The 22,252-nt window shown below is 32.4% G+C and overlaps 1 protein-coding gene across 1 annotated transcript in view; it reads right to left on the bottom strand.

Annotated features, from left to right (window-relative positions):
- Nucleotides 1-2,802: 2,802 nt before the first annotated feature.
- Nucleotides 2,803-22,252, bottom strand: part of LOC149087797 (formin-binding protein 1 homolog) — an 80,668-nt gene continuing 61,218 nt past the window's right edge. The window contains exons 10-15 of the mRNA XM_089231714.1: nucleotides 20,963-21,078; nucleotides 20,336-20,468; nucleotides 17,619-17,767; nucleotides 15,253-15,392; nucleotides 14,094-14,288; nucleotides 2,803-11,724 (exon numbers count right to left, since the gene is read on the bottom strand). Of these exons, the coding sequence (XP_089087840.1) occupies nucleotides 14,131-14,288; nucleotides 15,253-15,392; nucleotides 17,619-17,767; nucleotides 20,336-20,468; nucleotides 20,963-21,078 (696 nt within the window). The 3' untranslated portion in view covers nucleotides 2,803-11,724; nucleotides 14,094-14,130. The remainder of the gene's footprint in view (nucleotides 11,725-14,093; nucleotides 14,289-15,252; nucleotides 15,393-17,618; nucleotides 17,768-20,335; nucleotides 20,469-20,962; nucleotides 21,079-22,252) is intronic.

Genomic DNA, 22,252 nt, shown 5'->3' with positions numbered 1-22,252 from the left:
ATTCTCATTGACAAGCGACTTAAGTTTTCTGAACATTGTTCAGCGGTTGTCAAAAAAAAACGAATAGAATGCTTGGTCTCATTTTCAAAAAGGTGTCTTCGCGTTCTCCTGAAGTCATTCTTCCGCTTTTTCGAGGCTTAGTTCGTCCTGGACTGGAGTATGCTGTAAGGTTTTGGAGACCATACCTACAGAGGGACATAGACTTGGTTGAAGGGGTGCAGAGAAGAGCTACGCGTGTCCTTATTGGCACACAGGGCTTGAGTTATGAAGAGAGACTTCATTTTTTGAATATGTTTACATTGGATGAACGCAGGTGTCGAGGAGATATGATCGAAGTGTTCAAAATTTTCAATGGGATGGATAGGATGGACCATGAACTTTTAGTACACCGCCAATCAACTGCTTTTACAAGGGGACACCAGTATCGATTGGTGAGGGACAATGCAAGGTTATGGTGTCGCAGGGAATTTTTCTTTAATAGGGTTGTTAATAAATGGAATAGCTTACCCCTGGAGGTAGTAAATTGTAGCACAATTGATATGTTTAAAAAGAAATACGATAAACATGTTGGGGTAAATCGAGAAGCTATCCATTCTTAGAATAAGACAACCATAAGTATTCTTTATGGGCATTGTATAATATTTTATCATGTGTATATATTGTTTATAATTTGTGTTAATTGCATTTTTAATTGGGTTGCTGTATTTTTGAAACATATGACATCCATATTTTTATGGGCATCTTTTTATCAGCCACCTCGTTGGGCATTTTGCCTGTTGTGGCGTTGCATTTGTATATGATCCACATACACCCCCCCCCCCCACAAATAACCTAAAAAATGATACAATTTCTGCTTTGGCAGAATCATTAATTGCATTCTCCAACATTTGTAATATTTGGCAATATATCAATGATTTCTTGCTCAATTAAAATCAATTACACAAATTTTGTCGATAGGATTTGGTAAAAAAGTAGGAAAAGTAGGACAAAAACTAGAAAGTAAGACAAAAACTAGAAAGTAGGACAAAACCGAGAAAGTAGGACAAAAGTGGGACATTTTACCGAAAAGTAGGACGAGTGGGAGCCCTGGTAAATACATACTTGGATCGTATTTCCACAATGCCTATGTTATTCAAAAGAAAACATATTCAATTATCATCATCGCTCAAGCCTTGCATACCCACACGACGAATTTTATGTCTTTCTGAGATTTTATGTCTTTCTCCAAACCTTACAGCATACGCTAGGCCAGGTCAAACTGTCTCTGCAAAGTGGAAGGATGACTCCAGGACAAAGGTTCTTAACCTTTTTTCCTACTCTACACATGCCCCCCCCCCCCCCAGTGCAATATGAATTACCTTCTTGGGCTAGTTCCGACTGTTTTTAAAATTAACTAAAAGTAATACTACAAAAAATTATTTCTTAACATTATAGCTCTTCAATTTGCTCTTCCAACTGTTCCCAATGGTTACTCTAACTGTAATTACTGTATTCACAATAGTAACAAATTCTTGCATTCCAGATTAAAATATATTTTTGTTGCATGCATAATAGCTATACCCAAAAAATTATGGGTAAAACTAATGGCACGATGATCATTAGAAGAAAACTTGTTCCTCCTCAAAATGTGTTTAACAAGATACTCGGAACTGGTGAGACTTGAATCCAAAATAGAAGTACACCTAGTTGCTTCTTTAAGGCAAAAATGTAGATGTTGTTTACCTTGATTTCCAGAAGGCATTCGATCGGGTCCAACATGGTAAACTCTTGAAGCATTTTTATACGAGATTATATAAGAGCAACTTGTTGAACTACATAGAATCATGGTAGCGAAATAGGTTACAGCATATGTTGATTGGGAAGTTTTCTGATTGGATTGATGTGACAAGTGGAGTAGTGTTCTTGGTCCCATACTTTATCACTTTTTATCTATGAACTCGATCAGGTTATCGATGGGATTGTTAGCAAATTCGCAGATAATGTGGGTAGTCAGGAATCCAAGTCATAAGGAGATGCTTCAGATGAACTTGAATATTATTGCAGCATGGCTTTTAGCATGGTTGCTTATTTTGGTTCAAACAACCCACAGCTCACTTACGAGTTGATTAGTAAAACTATTCTCGATGCAACTAGGATCACTGATTTGGGAATTGTCACTGATGAGCAGCTTAGGTTTTCTGAACATTGTTCAGTAATAGTAAAAAAAGTAAATATAATGCTTGGTTTCATTCTTAAAAAAAAAAAAAAGTTCTCTTCACGTTTTCCTAAAGTGATCCTTCCACTTTTTTGGGGGCTTAGTTTGTTGTGGATTGGAGTATACAGAGGGACATGGATTTTGTTAAAGGGTGCAGAGAAGAGCTACGCATGCTCTTGTTGGCACATGGGGTTTGAGCTATGAAGAGAGACCCAATTTTTGGAATATGTTTAAATTGGAAGAACGCAGGTGACAGGAGATATAGGTGTCACACTCTAAAGTATGTCTCCCTTTGTGTAACGCTTATTACTTGGATTGCAAGAAGACTGTGGTTCGATTCCTGACGGAGACAGTTGATTTTTCTTTCTGCAACCATCTTGCCACTGGAATTCCGGAAAGTTTCTTTCCTTGATCCACAACCACAAATGTTTATCAATGAAAGCCTGTATCAAAAACTAAAAAAAAATTACCTTGAGAAGGCGCAAAAAAAAAGTATCCCAAAACACCCATGGTGACATACGCATCCATCTTCTTCAAGTTGTAAGAGATAAATGAGAAGTAGGCGATATAATAATAATGATCGTAACACAAAACAAATAAATTGTTTTTCCAGTCATTGTTTTTAATTATATTCAAGAACAGACAATGGAAAGGGGAAAAATAACAGCACAACAGAATTTAAAAAAAAATCTGGGAAGGAGGTGAGAAATACGGCCTACATATATATATATATATATACTAAAAACTTACAGCATCTAAATGTACTATATATATTTACACATTTCTTTTGAACAGTGCGTACAACGATTTAATTTGTTAAGGTTTCACATCATGGCACATAATAACCACCTGGAGCAGCACTTTTTTTGGCGCATTAAATACAGTGACATATGTACACACACGCACATAAAAAAATCAATCACTCGGTTTAACATAATAAATAAATTAGAAAACAAAATTCAGCAGCTGTATCTGTCAGTTCTTAATCTCTGTTACTTAATCAATTTAACAACCATAACTCTAATAACTACTTAAGTAATTTCAGAAAGAAATTAAGTACCATACATTTCTATTTGATATGAGTTTTTTTTTCTTTTTAATCATGGCAACACTGCTGTAGAAATTCTGTGCAATTGAACCAAACAACGTTGTTTGAAATCTCAAGTTAGTTACAAACCTACCCTGCTTCAGTACCAAAGCTGTTCAAAAACATCATGGAGCCCCAGGGCAAGTGATGTTCAGAGGCCCTCTATCTGGCTGAAATTTTACCAGTTTAAATATTTGCCATGAAAAACCATAGAAGTAGATCTCATAATCATGAGTCTCTGCTATGCACCTGACACCCATGTGTTAAGATGACACTGATCAAAAAGAACACAAAGCTTCTCTCTTACTGCTTCATGCGCATGTATAATGATCATAACAGAGATTCGGAAGGGGTAGGTTCAAGGTTATATCACTTCCATTCATTACTGTTAATGAATCTGTTTAGATTTTTATTTTGAATGGAAACAGCATAGTTTGATAAAAAAATTAATGTGCTGGAGTTCGTTTTGACCACCAAACGCCCAAAACTGACTAGCGAGGCACCAGACATAACCTAACAAAACAGCAGATCAATAGCTAAGAGCTTTCAATGAAGGATGCTGAAGAATATTTTAATGCATGCAGCACAAACTTTTGACTGGGATCTATTATCCCCTTACCCTTGCTCTCCTTGCAAATTCAGTATTAGGAGCCATCCAAACATAATTTTGCTACCACCCTCCTCCTTCACCAAAGAAGTCAATGGTTCTATAATAATACTTTTTGTTCCCCTTCCTAAAATTTGCTGCCTCCTCAAGATTGCCATCAAGGGTGATTGCCAACCTTCTTAATAGTTCCAGCCCTGCTTCAATCTAAGATTAAAAAAACACCTTGAGATGGGACATTCACTTCAGAACACTTGTATATATTCTTCAGGCAGTAGACCTGCACTCCCTTCGTACCATTAGATGGCTTCAGCATCACTGACAACATCCTTCATGAGATATTTGTGATCACATCAAAGACATGTTAAACTCAGAACCATGTCTGTAATCTGTGTATATATTTAAGGAAATAATAGTAGCCACCATTAAAAAAAAAACTCATAATTTCGTTAACTAAGTCTGATTAATTTCTGTTAAATTCCCTAAAACAAGCCCAAACTATAAATAAATATACATCTTTACATTGACGGCGAAAAATATGAATCTTCTCATGAAGCCAGACTTTTTTTGAATCGAATTAGGATTGACTGACAGTTATTCAAAAGACACAGAACACTCATCTCTCATAAATATATTTTATATTAACGTAGATCATATTTGTTATATCTTTCGTAAAATATTTAAATACCTCCACAAAATAATACCTTAGTGATGAATATCTTACAGCGCTAATGAAACTGCTACCTGTACATATGATACACAAGTTCGACATGGGGAAATAAAAACATACTAATAATTAATGATAAAAAATGCCCTAATTTGAAACACTTTAGTACAGACTAACTAAATATACAATTTTTTCTTAGAGAATTAGACCCCAATTATATTTGGGTTCAATGAATTAAATGAAACAATCAAGGTCACTTGAAGATAGTAGTTGGATGAGGATTGAGATATATCAGGAGCGTAAAAATTAATTCCATCTTAATGATAGAGACAACAATAGTTACAGAAAGTCGTAAGCCTAACTTAAATGAGAAATGTCCATGCTAATTAATTTACTAATTATGATATAATTATATGGAAATCCAGTCATACGATGCCAATCAAGACCATGTCTACGTTTCTTCAATTTTCACCAGTATAAGGTTATATAATCAATTGGGTTGGAGAAAAATTATAATGATTTTTAAAAAAAAAATCGAATTTGTAACTTTTTTCACAGCCTGTTCATATATAGATTAATAAAATGTTAAGAAGATAACCAAATTTGTATTTTGAAAAGGTTTTCCATGGAAAATGAAAATAACAAACCTCTTTTGTTAAAGCAAAATTTCTCCACATGTGAACTCATTAACTACATTTAAAATATGGCAGGAATATTTTTTCCCATCAGCATGAATTGGAATTTTCGAGTGATTGATCAAAACTCTGAAATTGTAATGCTCTGGAAATTACTGACACAGATAAATATTCATATGAATTTTTTTTCTAAAAGCAGAATCTGCAGAAATATGACATCACTCATGAACTCTGTAATTTATTCTCTTATGAAGACACCTCAAATTTATAATTTTAACGGATGTAACCTTAAGTAACTCGAATGGGAGAAATTTTCATCCCCTAAATTAAATATATAGGCACATTCTTCACTTCAATCGTGAATAATACCATTACAAACATTACACTATATAAGTATATTTACCTTATATTCAAACATTCTATAAGAAAACTATAAAATAAGTATTTGTACAACATGATTTTTCATGCTCCATAAATATACGAGGAATATTATTTGGTAGTTCTTAAATTCACACACACACACTCTTCAGACTTATCGAAGTCCTTATTACAGAGAGAAACTATCAGTTCGAGGTGCAACAAAAGCCACATATGTTCAATTTGGATATGAGGAATGAAAAAAAAAAGTTCATCCTAAATATAATATACAATCACTTTTCTCCCCCTAATTCATACGCAATGACATTTACATCGCCATTACGTACTATCACAATAAATGGTTAATAAGAGCAAATTCGATTACACACGCATGCACAAATAAATCACAAAGACTAGGTTGGGGGGAGGGGATTAATACAATCATGCTCATACTTTCACATCACTCTCAGGCTTCACTACCTACATTTTTCCTGTGTGTAGACTCTCTCTCAATACGTACATTTATAATAAAAAATTGTACAACTGCATGTTCTGAAATCACATTTCTTGTAAGTACTAAAACTTTCAAGAACTTAATGCAGTCAACAAAGAAAAAAAAAAATACAAATTACAATATTGATACTGGCTTTAAACTATGCCTCCTTCCTGTTAGTGAAAAAACCCAAGTTTGAATGATTACATCCATGAATCACAAATACACTTAAATTTAATTACGACAAAGCCATTTATATGACAATGTTAAAAAAACAACTGTAAAAAATATATGTTCAATAAAAAGTCTAAAATTTTTGACATGGAAATTTCTAAAAAAAATTTTTTTTAAGTATATTTTTGCAAGGTACAAAAATTGAATTGTACCAATTTAAAAATTGTAAGAGCATCTGTTTCCCTTATTAATGTCATATTAATGGCTAATAGTTATACAGTACAACCTCAATAACTCGACTACCCCAGTAACTTGATATTTATTATTCTAATCATTGTTTATTGTTGTTTGTTGGTTGAAAATAGTACCTACACTTTATGGGGGGGGGGGGGAAGTCAATTTTCACTGTTTGTAAATTGTAAACTCAATCTGTAGACTACAAAAGTTAGATAAGTCTGGATGAAATCTGAATTTTTTGAGTGAGAGGTGGTTGAATAAGCTAGATCAAACATTTTAAGTGAAAATATGAAAGTTTTAATGATTTCAGACAATTGCACTGTTCATTCACAAATATATTAACTACTAGTTATAATACCAGGAGTTGCCCGGGTTTTCTTCAACCACTAAGAGGATTGAAAAAGTGGCAAACACTATTATAAAGGAATGAACTATTATACATCATACTTTACAGCATTAAAGAAATTACAAACTATTGTAAAGGCGTATGCACGTCAGAAATGCACTGCTAGGGAACCACGGTAACAAAGGAAACATTCCGAAAGTGATTGTTGAGGCCCAAGAACCACTGTTGCCAGACATTTTTTCGCCCATTTTGAGCATTTGCCCTGCTCAGACAAACTTTTAAAGTAGCCTATTGTTCAATTCAGGCCCTGTTTTGTATATATGCAAAATTTGACGACAATCGATCTAAAATTGTAGATTTGTATAGAGAACACACACACATACACAGACAGAAAATCTGTAATATATATAGATTTTTGGATTCCTAGATTTTTCTCCCCCTAACGAGATTAGTCTGAACATTTTCATTAAAAAATTACGTTTTTTTGTTGGGCTTTTTTTGTTAAATTATAAATGATTGAATTGGAGTGTGCAACTATACATAGATATATTAAAAATGTATTGGTATTTAAAAATTGTGAGGGCAAGATCAAATGGACATTGCTAACTTCGCATCTGCATAAGTCAACATGTTTATCAATACCCATGGGATATCAAGTTATCAAGGTTCCACTGTATTTTATAAATAAAACTACTTCATTCCACAAACCCAGGAAATTTCATTATTTTTCATATGTTAATCAATAAACTTAGCATATTATAAAATATCCCCCAAACACAACAAGAATCAAGGAAACATATTTTCTGTATATTATGCTGAGGTGAACTCATTAAGAAAAGTCATCTAGTCTCCGCCGGGACATGAACGTAGGCCCTCTTGCATAATGGGCAAGCATGCTACCATTTACACCACTGAAGACACAAAGTTAAGAGAGGCTATTAATGCCTCTACTTCAGCGCCTCACTCTACAGTGCATGAAATAAAGAAGGCAGGGTAGTGCCTCCAGTGGTGTAGATGGTCGCATGTTTGCCGGTATGCAAGAGGGCCGAGTCCCAGCAAACACAAGATGACTTTTCTTTCTGAGTCACCTCAGCATATTATCCAGAAAACATGTTTCCTTGATATCTTGGGCTGAGAAAAAGCGGTCCAGTATCTCTCTTAACAAGAATTCTAAAACTCTCCAACTGCACACACACAGGATCATGCTAAAATAAATTCCTTAATTTATCAGCCCTGATTCCTAGTAGAACTTAACACCAAGAATATAGTGAAAATATTTCAGAAAAAAATAAAATAAAACAAGGCGTGTTACTACACTCAATTTCACTGTGAATGTGAAAAAAAAAATGCATGTGAATGGTACTCCATAAAAATGAGTATTCTACAAAAAGAGATAAAACTAATTTCAACCGCATAACATTTTTACAGAACAATCTTACGTAAAAATTATGACAAAATTTGGTGACTAAATGACATTGGTATTTACCAAAAATTCTATTTCAGATATAAAATATTTCAATACATACTTAGCATATACATGTTGTACAAAATATGGAGAATGCTTTTTCAAAATAATGGGTATTTTCTCAAATAAAATACCAGGAAAAAACTGGCCGCTGAAACTGATTATGTTTTAAAAAGCTTGTGAACATTAAAAGTGTGCGCATTGTGAATAAGAAAAGCATTGTGAGGGCATTCTTATTTCTGTGCTAGATTTCTTATTCACAATGCTTTGTGATTAAGAATTTTCAACCACTTTTCACAGTAAAAAAAAAGATTTACATTATGAAAGATGATATGTATAATACATGTATTTCATCTTCTTCCAAAATATAAATCTTTATTATTTTTTATGTATTCCCCAAACTTGTATGTATTCTGTATACATTCTTTGGATGTATTCAAAGTTTAACTACTAATTAAAAAACAATTATCATTTATCTTTGTTAATCTCTTGTGCATATTTTAACTACTCTTATTACTTCAAAAAGACCAATTCAGAACAATAACAAGAGTAAAATATAACTTCATCCAATATTAGCACCAATAATATAATTAAATGATTTTTTTATCCCTGATTATATAAAACTATTCAACCGACAGTTATAGCCGATCACTCCAAACCCTCTGTTAATGAAAACTGATAATTTTTTAATAGTAACAATAAGCACCTGATGAAGAATGTAAGAGGAACCCTTTTTAACATTTTTCTGGCAAAGAAGAATCATAGAATCAAGGTATAACTAGTTTTCCCTACTCTATTTGCATGATGAAGAATTTAGCATGACTATATCTACGCAAACACGTTTTGAATGTTCTTGCAATATAGATCTATATCAGGGTTTGACAAAGCAAGAAAAAAATAGTTGTCAGTCAAATTCCTTGGGAGCCAAATACTTTTAAGGGTTTTCTAGAACTTAAAATGATCTTTTTCTATGTTTGTGAATATGTTCACATGAATTCCAAAAATTCTTCATTATCCTCAGACTGTGATCACCAAGTAGAAAATCACACAGAAAAATTTACATGCCACTGTGAATATTTTGGTTGCCATGGCGATCTGGTGCCTGGGATTTCACAAGCTCTTATCTATATATGTATATTTATCTGCTGTAGTTATGGATCACAGGACCTGATTCAATTTAACCAAAAATGCAATAAATCAGATAACAGAGACCTAATAACTTTCACTGAAGGAACTTTCAAGTTTTGAAGTATATACAGCAAGACTAAAAACTTCACAATAATAAGAACAATAACAATTACTAGAGCCTTATGCAGGCTATTTCCATGGATATTATTACACCTCATCATTACCAAACCATAAAAAAAAATCTGTAATATTTTGCAACAATAATGAATTATGTAGACTCATGCGGTGGAAATTTTTCGAAAACTTCCAACCTATATAAAATTAGAAAATTTTAAAATTGGGAGCCTTTTCATTTCACATAATTTGAATTTAAGTTGAAAGACAATTTTAATACTTGCAATCTATCATAGATGCATGACCTTAACATGCATTGATAATTTAATATAGCTTTAGCTGGCTATTTGAGACAACAAGTTTTAATTTTTTTTCCTAAGTGTATTCCAAATTTTAGTATCCTAGTTTTCTGAAAAAAAAAACTATCTCATTATTATTGCTGTTATTCATAATCATTAATTCAATGAAAAAGAAATCCAAAACATAGGAAATAAATATGAAAGATAACATGTTTAACTCCAATATCCCATAATTAAAACCTCAGTTATTTCAAATCTTATGAACCAACAGTTATCAATAATATAACACTGCCAAAATCCAACACAGAAACTAAAATTGAATCTGTGTTAATTTTGATAGGAAAGTACTAATGTATTTATTAATAGATATAGAAACATTTTTAAAATTGAAACCTATTACAAAGCAGGCTCATGCTCAGTTAAAATAAGTCAACATTATATAAGACAATTGAAAACCACCCGACAAGTTTTGAAACTCCATATTTCTGAACAATATTATAATCTTATGAGAAACTGGATTTTTGAAATGAATGTAAAATTAAAAACCATCTTCAAACTATTGGCACATATTGCGACAAATCAACTATATAAAAACACAGACTTTCACGGCAATCAATATCAGCGACCTCACAAATTTTTCATACAAAAAACCTTTTTTGACTGATCTGATGAAATAAACATACAAAAAATTAATATTTTTTATTCTAATGGGAATACACAGATGAAAATGTACTTAGTACTCGCATAAGTCAATATGAATCTGATGTTGAATTACCTATAGGAATATCTACACTGTTTGCAAGCACTGTTTATAATTATTATTAATACCACCAGCAAAATGATAGAATTTGAGAAAATTATTACATTTTTCCCCAACTAAAATAAGTGGACCACTCTTGAGAAGATGTGAACCCTCTATTCACCCAAATCTACTGAACACACCAGTCTGTCATTAAATAGCCTTACAGCCAATGAATAATTACTCTTATATATATTCCACCATTCATAAAAAAATAAAATAAAAAATTGAAGGATTGATGACACTCATGCATTTGGGAATTTTTGATATTGTTATACAATTCCTCCAGTGGATGCCACTAGAAATTTGTGAATTCATCATCTCCTTGCAGAATATGCCATGTTTCTTTTTTGTGTTATGACTACAACAGCATATAATGATGATAATAAAAAACATCGCTAAGAATTTTTTGAGTCAGTAAAATAATAAGGATTGCACATTTCGAAATCACAAATGCATATAAAGTTATTGATGGAATTTAAAAAAAAATCTAGAAACCTTAATACCAGGTCTTTTCAGGAGGTATCTAAAATATATATGTACAGAAAAAAAAGGATGATCAATAAAAACAGTTTTGAAAACTAATTCCCATATAACAGATTTAAAACAAAAGAAATGTAAAAAAAATCCTAAAACATAACATTTGGCAGAAGACAAATGAAAAGAAGCATAAAACTGTGCCATTTTTACATATTAAGTAACATCAAAGAAGCACAGTATGTCTTTTAAATAATATAAAACAACCTGTGCACACTGATAATAAATTACACTCACATATAATATACACAAACAAAAACAAATAATAGAGCATACAAAAAACGATAAAAAATTTACACATTTTTCTTTGTTTTTTTCTGCTTTGAAAATTATGATGAAAATGAATGCAGTGTTATGAGTAAGTTTATAAGAGCTGGCAACGATACAAGCTTATGATGCAGTCACAAATAAATTACTACAGCAGAAAGGAAAAAAAAACTACAGTAACTTCACATAAGCATGTACCAACTTTTTCTGCTGGAATTTGAACAATGAGATGAGATCATCTCCATAGCATCTTCTTTCAATACAATTTGCTTCTTCCCCAGACTTCAATTATGCCAAGCATCAAGATATCAGTCAAAAACCCTACAAACACGAATTCAAAATAAATATCTGAAAATTCAACAAAAGATTTTTAGTAAATAAAGTCACATATTTTATCACCGCAAGCATCAAACAGTATCTTAAATAGAAGTATACAGTCCCCCCCTCCACCCCGTATTCATGTTTTTTTTTCCTTTATTGGAATTTTTTTTTTGGCAACACTCAGCAATCGTCATTCACGTGTTTTGCTTACAAAGTTTGAATTGTGCATGTTTAGGATGGCTCATTTTTCTCGTGCTACTGATAATGCTTTGAAAAGGCAAAAAAAATGTGAAAACTTTACAAGAAACATTGGATATATTGACTATGCTTGACGAAAGTAAGTCAATTGCTGCTGTGGCCCACCATTACGGAATCAACTAATCTACAGTAAAATATATCAAGAAAAGGGAATTTGAAATTCGAGCAACCGTGGCTATAGCTGCACCTTTGTCAACGAAAACTTTGCATCACCTACGGGATCCATGTGTTTCTCGTACAGAAAATGATTTTTTTTTTTTTGTGGGCACAAGATTGCTACGAAAAAGGTATTCCAATTGATTGTAATATTATAACAGAAAATGTGAAAAAATTTTACTGTTCTATAAAGGAAAGGGCTGGTGAAATGTCTATTTCATCAGAATTTTATGCATGCACAAAGGGTGTTTTCATAGATAGATAGATGTAACAGCTCACAACACTGGAGTGATGCAAAGCAACTTCCATTACCTCAAAAGAGGCAGGGTTGTGTCGGAAAAAGTTAGCAAAGATTTATAGCAGTGGTCCTCCCTAGCCCCGTGCTTATAAGTATCAAATCACTTGCGTCATTCTCCCCATGAAGACAGCTACCAACTCGATGTAACGTACAAGCCATTTGATTAAAGTGGGAGAGATTTGAGAATGGTCTAAATACTTGATGATATGAAGATCCGGCAAACAGAAATCACAATGTTCTTTCATAAAACATTGCCAACAATTGCAGTGCCCTCTTCTACATTCCCTTCTACCTGTGTCACCCTGCCCTTTCTCATGATGTTCAATAAATAAGATACGTAAAAAACCTATGTTTTCGGCTATTCGTGGATATCCATATTCGCTGTCACCTCGGAACATAACCCCCCCCCCCCCCACTACAAATATGGGGGCAGACTCTACAATGTTTTCAGTCTGCAAGCCTGATATGAGAGATGAGAGATGCTACCTCTGTGTAGCTACTACACAAATTGATGTACTTATAGTATTGTGTGCATTGATAGTTTAAGGAACGCATTCAATGGATTGGATGGAACTGTTTCACAGGCTGCATCTGACCTGCAGACTGGAGGTTGTGCACCCCTGATCATAAAGCATCTAAAAAAATTTTTTTCATTGATGAATCATGGAAGATAACCATGTGCACAAAGCCTTAAAGTATTATTAACCGTAAAGTACAGGATAAACTTTATAAGTTAATGAAGCACTTCAATGCTGGTAGATAAAAGTGATTAAAAAAAATATATTGAACAGTTTTGTTATTCAATTTAATTCACCATAATTTCTTCATAATAAAGCTGTGACTTAGACAGTTTAGAAATTCATTTTTTTCTCTTAATCTTAAGGCCGATTCAAAACAACAGTTTATTCCACAACTTTTTTTTTATTACCTTTTTCCGAATATCTTTTGACTGAGTATTGATGAACATTTGTTAAGTAGTGACATTGATATAGGTTCAGAAGAATGTTATCAGTCAGCATGTAAGTTATAGCCTCTTTAGGGCAGTATTCACCGACATGGTTTAGACTGTAGTCACAATTTTTGGATAAGAGATCAACATAGATTGGCTAAAAACCTGAATTTAACCAATCCGTGTCGATCTGTTATCAAAAAATTGTGACTATAGTTTGAATCATGTCGGTGAATACCGCCCTTAAATAACTATAGTTCAACTTTGCTAATATGGTTTTGGGATAGAAGCATTTCTCAATATTTTGTTTAATCTTTGACAAACACCATGAATAGGAAATGAAACCATTCCAAAAATTACAATAGCTTGATGGACAAATGAAGATGTCTTCCCAAATTCAATGTGTTGGGAACAATGTGCTATCTAACTTTATTTTTAAAATCTTCACTGACCTGTCATTACCATGAGAAATCATTTTGACATTTGCAAAGAATGAAAAAACAACATACTTCTGCATACAGTACAGTGAAATTCTTTGAAATCTCATGCTTTTCATGAAATAAATTTTTAAATGAAAAGGTGAGACTCATACAAGAAAATTTCAAGTTTAGACTATATATTAAATGACAAGACTTATCATACAACCAATCTGACTTGCAACTATGTTGCAAGCTAACTGAAATCAGGTACTGGAATTTTAAAAATTACCTTGATATACATCCAAACTTTAAAGGTAACACTACTACTAACAGTTATTATACAAGGAACATTCTATATATGATGTTGGCACAAATCCTTCCTCCATGTTTGCTCGTCGCACACGTGTCCACCCATCTCCCTGATCGAGTTCTACAACTTCAAATTCTTCTCCTTCTTCCATTGGAATGGACCCTTCACTCTGAGCTGATTGTGGAACAAAAGGTAAAGAAGAATCATTTAAAATTATAATAATAAATACATACATGCAACACGAGATCAATGAAAATGATAGTCAATCCATGTGGACATTTTGTAATAAGAAATGAAAAAACCACATAAACGGAGCTGCTCTATTTCTCCTGAAGTATTATGTAACATAAGATTACAGTTAAGATTAAGTGGTTATATTATATCTGATTCCTTTGTGTGAACCAAAATAGAGATAATCACTGTGGTGAGAGATGTAGCTGCTCCCTGCAGTTGCATCCTACAGGGGCGAAGCGCCTAGTTCGTCTTACCACATTCATTGTGTGAGGACAACCTGATTACGGAGTAACAGCCAAGAAGAATAAATCAGAGATCATTAAAACAAAATTAAAGATAAAAGAGCAAAAAGAATTACAACAGATGTGATGAGCTAGAATCGAACCCATAACCTCTGAATTAAATCATTTGGAACTCTGGATTGTGATTCCTACACTCTTTGACTGCACTAGAACCAGTTGCCATTTTGCATTCTTATTGGATATATCAATAGCGCCAATGGGTTATAACTTGCTCCGCATGAGCTTTAGGCTGTTCATTGCTCCATATCTTGATCCATAGCCGCCACTATCTCCTTCACTCACCCAACTTTATTTTCTTACATACTCACATGTCTATTGACATCCCACCACCACAACCCATCTGCTTCTCCGAACTTCATCACGCAATCAGTTATTCTATGGAACTGGTTTTGAGGAAAAAGAATGTGTTTCATGTTTTGTGATGAACTTTCTCTCCCTCGCAGAAATTTACTCCTTTGGCTAAAAACGTTTCACTTCAAAACATCAATCACACATAACTGATAATAAGTAAACTATAAATGAATATGCAAATAATATGTATATAATTATGAATAGAGAGAAAAAAAGGTTTAAATTTGAACATCTTATTTAGAAAAACTAACCATCAAATGGATACAAAGCTGTAGCTTTTCCCAAGGCAGGCAAAGGTTCGCCATCAAATTCCACTGACATGCCACTGTTTCCATAATCAGGTTGATCATCAGCATTTTGTATAACACCCCCATTTGTTGATGTCCCACAACTGAAAACAATAACAACAATAATAAAAAATTAACCACAAATTAAACATACAAAAATACTTTCCATAGCTCCTGTCACTGTGCCAGCATCAAATTTTTTGTGTTTCTAGGGGTAAGATTTAGATATCTGTAACACATGACTACAACTGCAATAGATATCATTGATGGATGCCCTAACTACAAATTGAATATTAATATGAATGAATTTTAGTTTCTTTCCACTTGTCCTGGAATCGCAGAAGTGCTGCCGTACTCTTATTTATTTGGGACAAAGGTTATTGCAATATCTGGATCCTTTTTGAGTGAAAGTGGATCCCTCTCGAAAAAAATTCAAGTATTATTTCTTCCCCCCCCTCCTCCCATCATTCACTGGTATCCCTGTGAATAAAATAAATAATTCATTTTCAAAAACATGTTCAATTCAAAGATTCATTGAAAAGAAAAGGTTAATTTACCAGCATATGACTAGGTTATTTTACTTTTATTGTCTACTAGTACAGAAAGCTTGCAAAGAAACCCATTAACACTGAGAATTTAATATATGGAATTTGACACGTGTAATAAATCTAAAACAAATACAACTAAGTTAGGCAAATTTATATATTTACAAATAAACCAATTTATAAATTCACTTTTGATTGATTTTTCATTTCGGAAACCTTAGTCCTTTTAATATCATTTGATTAGATTTAAAGCAAATGATTCTGACATTTATTCATACAAATTCTTGCAAAGCGATTTCCTGGTGGAAGGATTTTCTTTTCCCTCCCTGATGGTCAGCAACACTCTGATCTATCACCCTTTAACTGCCACACATTTTCACACCTGAATATGGGAGTTATGTCAGAGCATTATTATGTTGGTGAAACTTAACAGTGTGTTTGTGTGCGTCCAACACTTGGCACTTAATGTACACATATTTATGTTGTATGTCTGTGGATCGTCGTGGCAACAGAGTTTTTTTTTCATATTGGGAAGGGGGCGGGGGGGGGGGGGGAATGGCCAACTCAAAGTTGGAAAGCCTTAAGAAATTGTAATTAGCTGATTACAATTGCGCAATACGAGGAGGGTGTGAGGACCCATACCCCACCACCCAAGATTAAAAAAATATATTAAAATAATAATTAAAAAAAAATTCTTATACTATCTGTTAATTTAAAATTATAATGGTCAGAACCAACTGCCCCCGTAAATGTAGGTGGCGCTCAAGATTAGCTCTTGAAAACCGTGAGTTTGAGAGTGTATTGAGAAGGGAAAAAGGGATTGTACTGTACAGTACATTTAATTTAAATGTACTTGGGGGTCTAAACAAGAAAATTTAATGAAAATATATCATTGCTCTCCACATAGCAGGAGGCTGATAGAACTACTTCTATGAGCTTAGGAATCAACCTTATATACAACAGTCACTTACTATAAAATGCATTTTCACATTTTGCATCTTCTATTATAATTTCTGTTACAAATTGAACCAATATTAGAACCTAGATAAAATTATTGGTCATATCACAAATAAGCTAGAACAAGGAAGATCTATACCTTAAAAAAAATTTCACACCATAAATTTACGAGAAAATCAATATAAGAGGCCAGCAAAAAAAAAAAAAAATCTTGCCCTATAGACCCCTTTCAATGATGCAGTGGCCTTATTTGATACCTTGTTCTGCATAACATTAAAAAGCAAAATAGTTCAAAAGTTACAATCCTGAACAAGCTACAGAAACTTCACATTTATTAATAAATTAAATTTGTGGCCGATGTCCTTTGATAATGACTACCACAGTTGTCTGGTTATGATAAATAACCCTGACGAAACACCACACAGTTATAGTAAATCCCAAATACTTTGTGTCATTACAAGAAACCCACCTTAAAGGTGAGATTATTTATAATGTAACCTATACACAATGGAACCTCTATATAATGTATTTTTTTTCTATATGCACTCTTATTCATAAATCTTACTCAGTAAGTGCCTCATTAAGACAAAACACACTAATGATTACAATTTCAAATTTAATCAAACAATATTACTAAAAAGAAACGATCAAATTTCGGAAAATAACATAGTTCAAATGATTAATCAATCTTAAATTTTTCTACGAAGATAAACTCTCATGAAAATTTTAAACGAAAAACTGACAGAATTTACTCATATCACTTTTCTGAGGATCCCAATACATACAGTATGCACTTCAATAACAAAGAAATTAATAAATAATACTAACTTTCTTGGAAGTGGCACAGCTGGTGCAACCACTTTCCCAGAATTTAGAATGTTACTATCAACACTGTTCTTTGTTAGTGACATATTATCACCATTTTTTAGGACACCATCTGGTGTTGTGGACTTCCCTTCAGCCTCATCGAGATAACCCTGTGAAAAAAATAACAGTGAAAAATGATGGATATGACAACTTCTTATCAATCCCTTTCCAATTGATCTAGAGCTCAGCTCAGACATGAGTGATTGATCTGCCATTCTCGTCCTTTCCAAGGGCAGCTCAGTCATGGAGGAATTTTACACATAGTGCTGAATGTTAGCAATACATGTTAAATTGTGTGTGAAAAGCTTCTACTTGTAAAAATTATAAAAAATGAACAATAAAAGGATATTTTTGGATAGTCAAGCCTGAAAAGCACTGAAACTCATCTTAATAAGATGACTTTTCTCTATCTAAATTTTACAATTATAAGTCTCTAGTACCTCTCCCTTTTCCAAACAAATTGTGTGAAAAAAACAACTTCTAAATTTTAAAATATGCATATCATATTTGCTAAAGAATTGATATTATCTTATAAGAATACAGTGAAATCTTGATAACTTGAATGTGCAGCAGCTGCTAAACACTTATAGTTAGTTCGACTGATAGAAAATTCCAATTTCGGAGAAGTAAAGGTTTTTTCTATAATAACACAGTCATTTATAAATATAATCTGAATAAAAAATGTCAAACTACTGGACATGATCAAATTGGCAAGGATGAGTTCTTCTAATGTCTAATTATTGATGAGAATATTGAAAAAACAAAACATGGATGTACATATCATGAATGTATACACAATATCTCTATAAATTAAAATTATGAATAAAGAGAAAAATACTTTCAATGAAAAAATTCAGTATCTTTTTGATTGCCTTGCATTTCATCCCCTTTTGAACAGAACCTTGTCTGAATAATGTCCTTGTTTTTTAAGACAGTTGATAAGGTATTTAGAGGGATGCCTTACTTTTTAATAACAAACTTTTCTTGAGAAATGGATTTCTTTCCATTTCATAGATAATTTGTTCTTTCAAATCTAAAGCTTTCAACTTTCACTTTGAAATTTGTAAAAAATCTACGCACAATCAAAATTTGTACTGGCATTTGAATGCTGGATTCATTCACAACTGGGCAAAAACAAAATGGTGATTTCAACAAAACCAGATGTGCAACATATAATTTGCAATCACAGATGACCAATTTCCTAGTCATTGATCAGTGTTTATCAAAAAACTAAAGAAGAAGAGAAAAGGAGCAAAATCCTCACTAGGAGGCTTTTTCTTTAATTCTTCAGTAGGAAGATAAAAATGTAGTTTTTTCTTATTTCCTTCACAAAAACTTTGACTCAAAGAAAATTTAACACTGAAATAATATTAAAGGTTTTAATAAGAAGAAAACTTCGACTTTACAAGATATTCGAGTTATTGGAATTTTAGTTACTGAGAATTGGCTGTATATATAAACAATTTTCAAGACTGAAATATTGCTGAATTAAGTTTGCGTCGAAACACTCATAAAAAAGTAAATAAAATGAGAGTTTTTTACTGCAACATTCACAAGGATTTTATGATTAATCAATGTTTAAAGAAGGTTATTAAAATTCCATATTTAAGTTATGACATGAAAATTATTTATTTTATTAAATAGTTATTAAAAATTCAAATTTAGATGCATGATTTGAGGAATGCCTTGCCACTGTTTTGCTCATGTAAATTATTAACTTTTCTGGGGATATTTTCTTTTTTTTTCTCCACAAAAAATACCATTCAGACTTTTTAATTTTGGATAATATTTTCTTAATTTTGGATATGTAAATACAGTGAACTCTCAACTATTCAGCCTAGTTAAATATTATCCCTATTAAAATGAGAGGAATATAAGCTAGCATAAGTGGAGAGACATTGCGTTGTGGAAGAGGGCTAAAACGGAGAAGCAATCATCTATATATTCAAGGACTTTTTCAAAAACTAAAAACTGCGTTTTGACTCTCATAGACCTACCTTTTCACATTTGTGTAATCATTTATCAATGAATAGTAAAATAAGTTTTAATAGCTTTTGTAAGAATCAAGCCTATGTTTTACATTAATGTTTTTTTTATTTCAAAAGTATGAATTCATACTGTATAATGTGTACTTGATTTTATATTTCCTGCAATTTTAAGTCAGACATTATAAAATTTTTCTTTGAAATCAGTATAATATTTTTATTCTCATACTTCCTTTTTCTGTAATAAATTTTCAAATTGTACTGTACAATACATAACAAATATTAATGAAATACTGGCCTGTGCTATGAGGTCAGAGAATGTGAATAAGAGAGAGTTTTTGTATTATTTGAATTATTGGAATTTGAGAATTATCAAGAATCGGCAGTATATATAAACAAAACAAATATTGCTGAATTAAGTTTGTCTTTTTTCGACAATATGGGCTAAGTAGGAAGTGAGCATTTGTAGAATTCTGACTTATCTGGCTTTTTTGTTATCTGGCCTGCCCTTCTATCACATTAGTCCGGATAGTTGGGAGTCTACACTATATATTAATTTTTTCATATAATATGAAATATATGAAGTTTTTTTTAATTTTAAAATGTCAAAACTCCTATACTAATTGAATTTCACAGCATATATATATATACATACACACTGAAATACTAAATTGTTAAGAAACAGAAAACTACCTTGAATTTTTGGAGTTGGGCTTCTAATTTTTCTATTTTAATGTCTGTCTCTGCAATTTCTTGGTCAACTATTTCTGCATTTCCCAACGAAGGGTTATCCTCATAAGACGCTTTTAATTTTAATGCACCTTCTCTGAAGAGGAAGAAATTTTTAAATCATATATAATTAATATGAAAATCAAAATATTATGTTATTAATAAATACATGATGAAGAATAGGAGAATTATATAGGACTCATTAAATCTGCCCTCAATGCTGGAAAAATATAATTTAAATTTAATCACACAATCCCAAATAAGAATATCGTAGATACAGACCTTACATAATTTTGAGGTTAACAGAATAAAGCCATAGACTAAAAATATATAACCAGTAGTTTTAAAATTCCAAAAAAAAAAAAAAAAAATCATTTGAATTTCCATTATATCTTACAGGGAAGTTTGCTTTGAACTAAAAACACTTATTATGGAAGATACTCCAAAATTTTACGCATACATTTATCAATACAAAAATAGGCATTATATAAAACAACCCAAGTAAAAACGCTTGGAAGAGAGACCTGAACGCAGCTGAAATATGAAATCAATACACAGTCGTGGAAAATTTTGAAGAATGTTAAAATTTACCTTGTTGCATATGCTTGTTTGATCTGATTACCAAGATTTTCAACTTTTTGTGTGAGCTTCTTTTTTCTCTGGTGAGGGGGAAGATCACTGTAATCTTCTTTCAGGTCACCATGATGCTAATTAATATATAAATACCAAAATAAGAAAATATGCATACATAATAAATTTCAAAGTCATTTTTAGGTTCAAAATTTTTACACTCATTTTAAAAATAATTACAGTGGTGTCTAAAATTACACATTAATTTGTTTATGAAAGCTAATTTTTTCCATAAAAATGTGGTATCTCCAAGTTTTATTTTTATACATTTATAATACAGTAAAACTTTGGTTGCCTTGGATTTCATCGCCGTGCCCGAGTGACCGTACTGTTAATTTCCATTCTCTTACTCGGGGCGGCATTGCTTTTCATTGTGCGAGCATCATCCCACGCGTCTTGCCAAACAAATCCATGGAACCTAAGAAAGTTTGTATAACCAGCAGTGTCCTTCGAAGATCATTGAAAAATACCAGAGCAGAATTAAAATTGCTGAAATCTGCCACATGTACGAGAAGTCACCATCCATGATAAGTTCCATTGTGGCGAAAAAGGAAGCAATAAAGGAGGCGATTGCAGCGAAAGGTGTGAATTTGCTAACTAAATAGAGATCACAAGCGATTAAAGATGTAGAACAGCTATTATTAATTTGGATCATTCAAAAACAGTTAGATGGCGATTCTGTTTCGGAGGCTGTCATGTGAAAAGGCTTGACTGTTACATGCCGATCTCATTAAGAAAATGCCTGGAACGAGTGCTACTGCACTTGGTGATTTTAAGGCCAGAAGAGGCTGGTTCAAAAAATTGAAGATGTGCACTGCATACACAGTATTACTAGGCATGGCGAAGGTGCAGTTTTTAGTATTAAGCACTCTATTAATTCTCTATAAAATATGTTTTTGTTATTATTTTTGAGTGTCTGGAACAAATTAATTGGATTTACATTGATTCACATGGAAATAATTGCCTCTGCTTCCACCGATTGTTTTCAAATGGATTATCAATGAAAACCAAGGTATCAAGGTATCACTGTAGTTGTGCTACCTTAATATATTTCACACCCTTTTCTAATGTTGAAACCCAATTAATACTCAATTAGAATGTTGTAGTACAAATTTAACGTGCTGACTTCCGCGTGTCTTCTAAATTGTTTGTTTCTAAATACAGCCATCATTTCTTTAAGAAACATTTTTTTATTGTCACACAGTCTCATTGAAAAACTGGATAACAGCCACGTTAGAGCATAAGTCATCA

This window comes from Pholcus phalangioides, unplaced genomic scaffold, assembly GCF_987345545.1.
Source record: "Pholcus phalangioides strain wild (caught in Gottingen) unplaced genomic scaffold, Ppha-v1.0 ptg000004l_1, whole genome shotgun sequence".
In the NCBI taxonomy this organism is placed as follows: domain Eukaryota; kingdom Metazoa; phylum Arthropoda; class Arachnida; order Araneae; family Pholcidae; genus Pholcus; species Pholcus phalangioides.
Note: the sequence above shows the minus strand (reverse complement) of the source record. Positions and strands in the feature narration are given on the sequence as shown.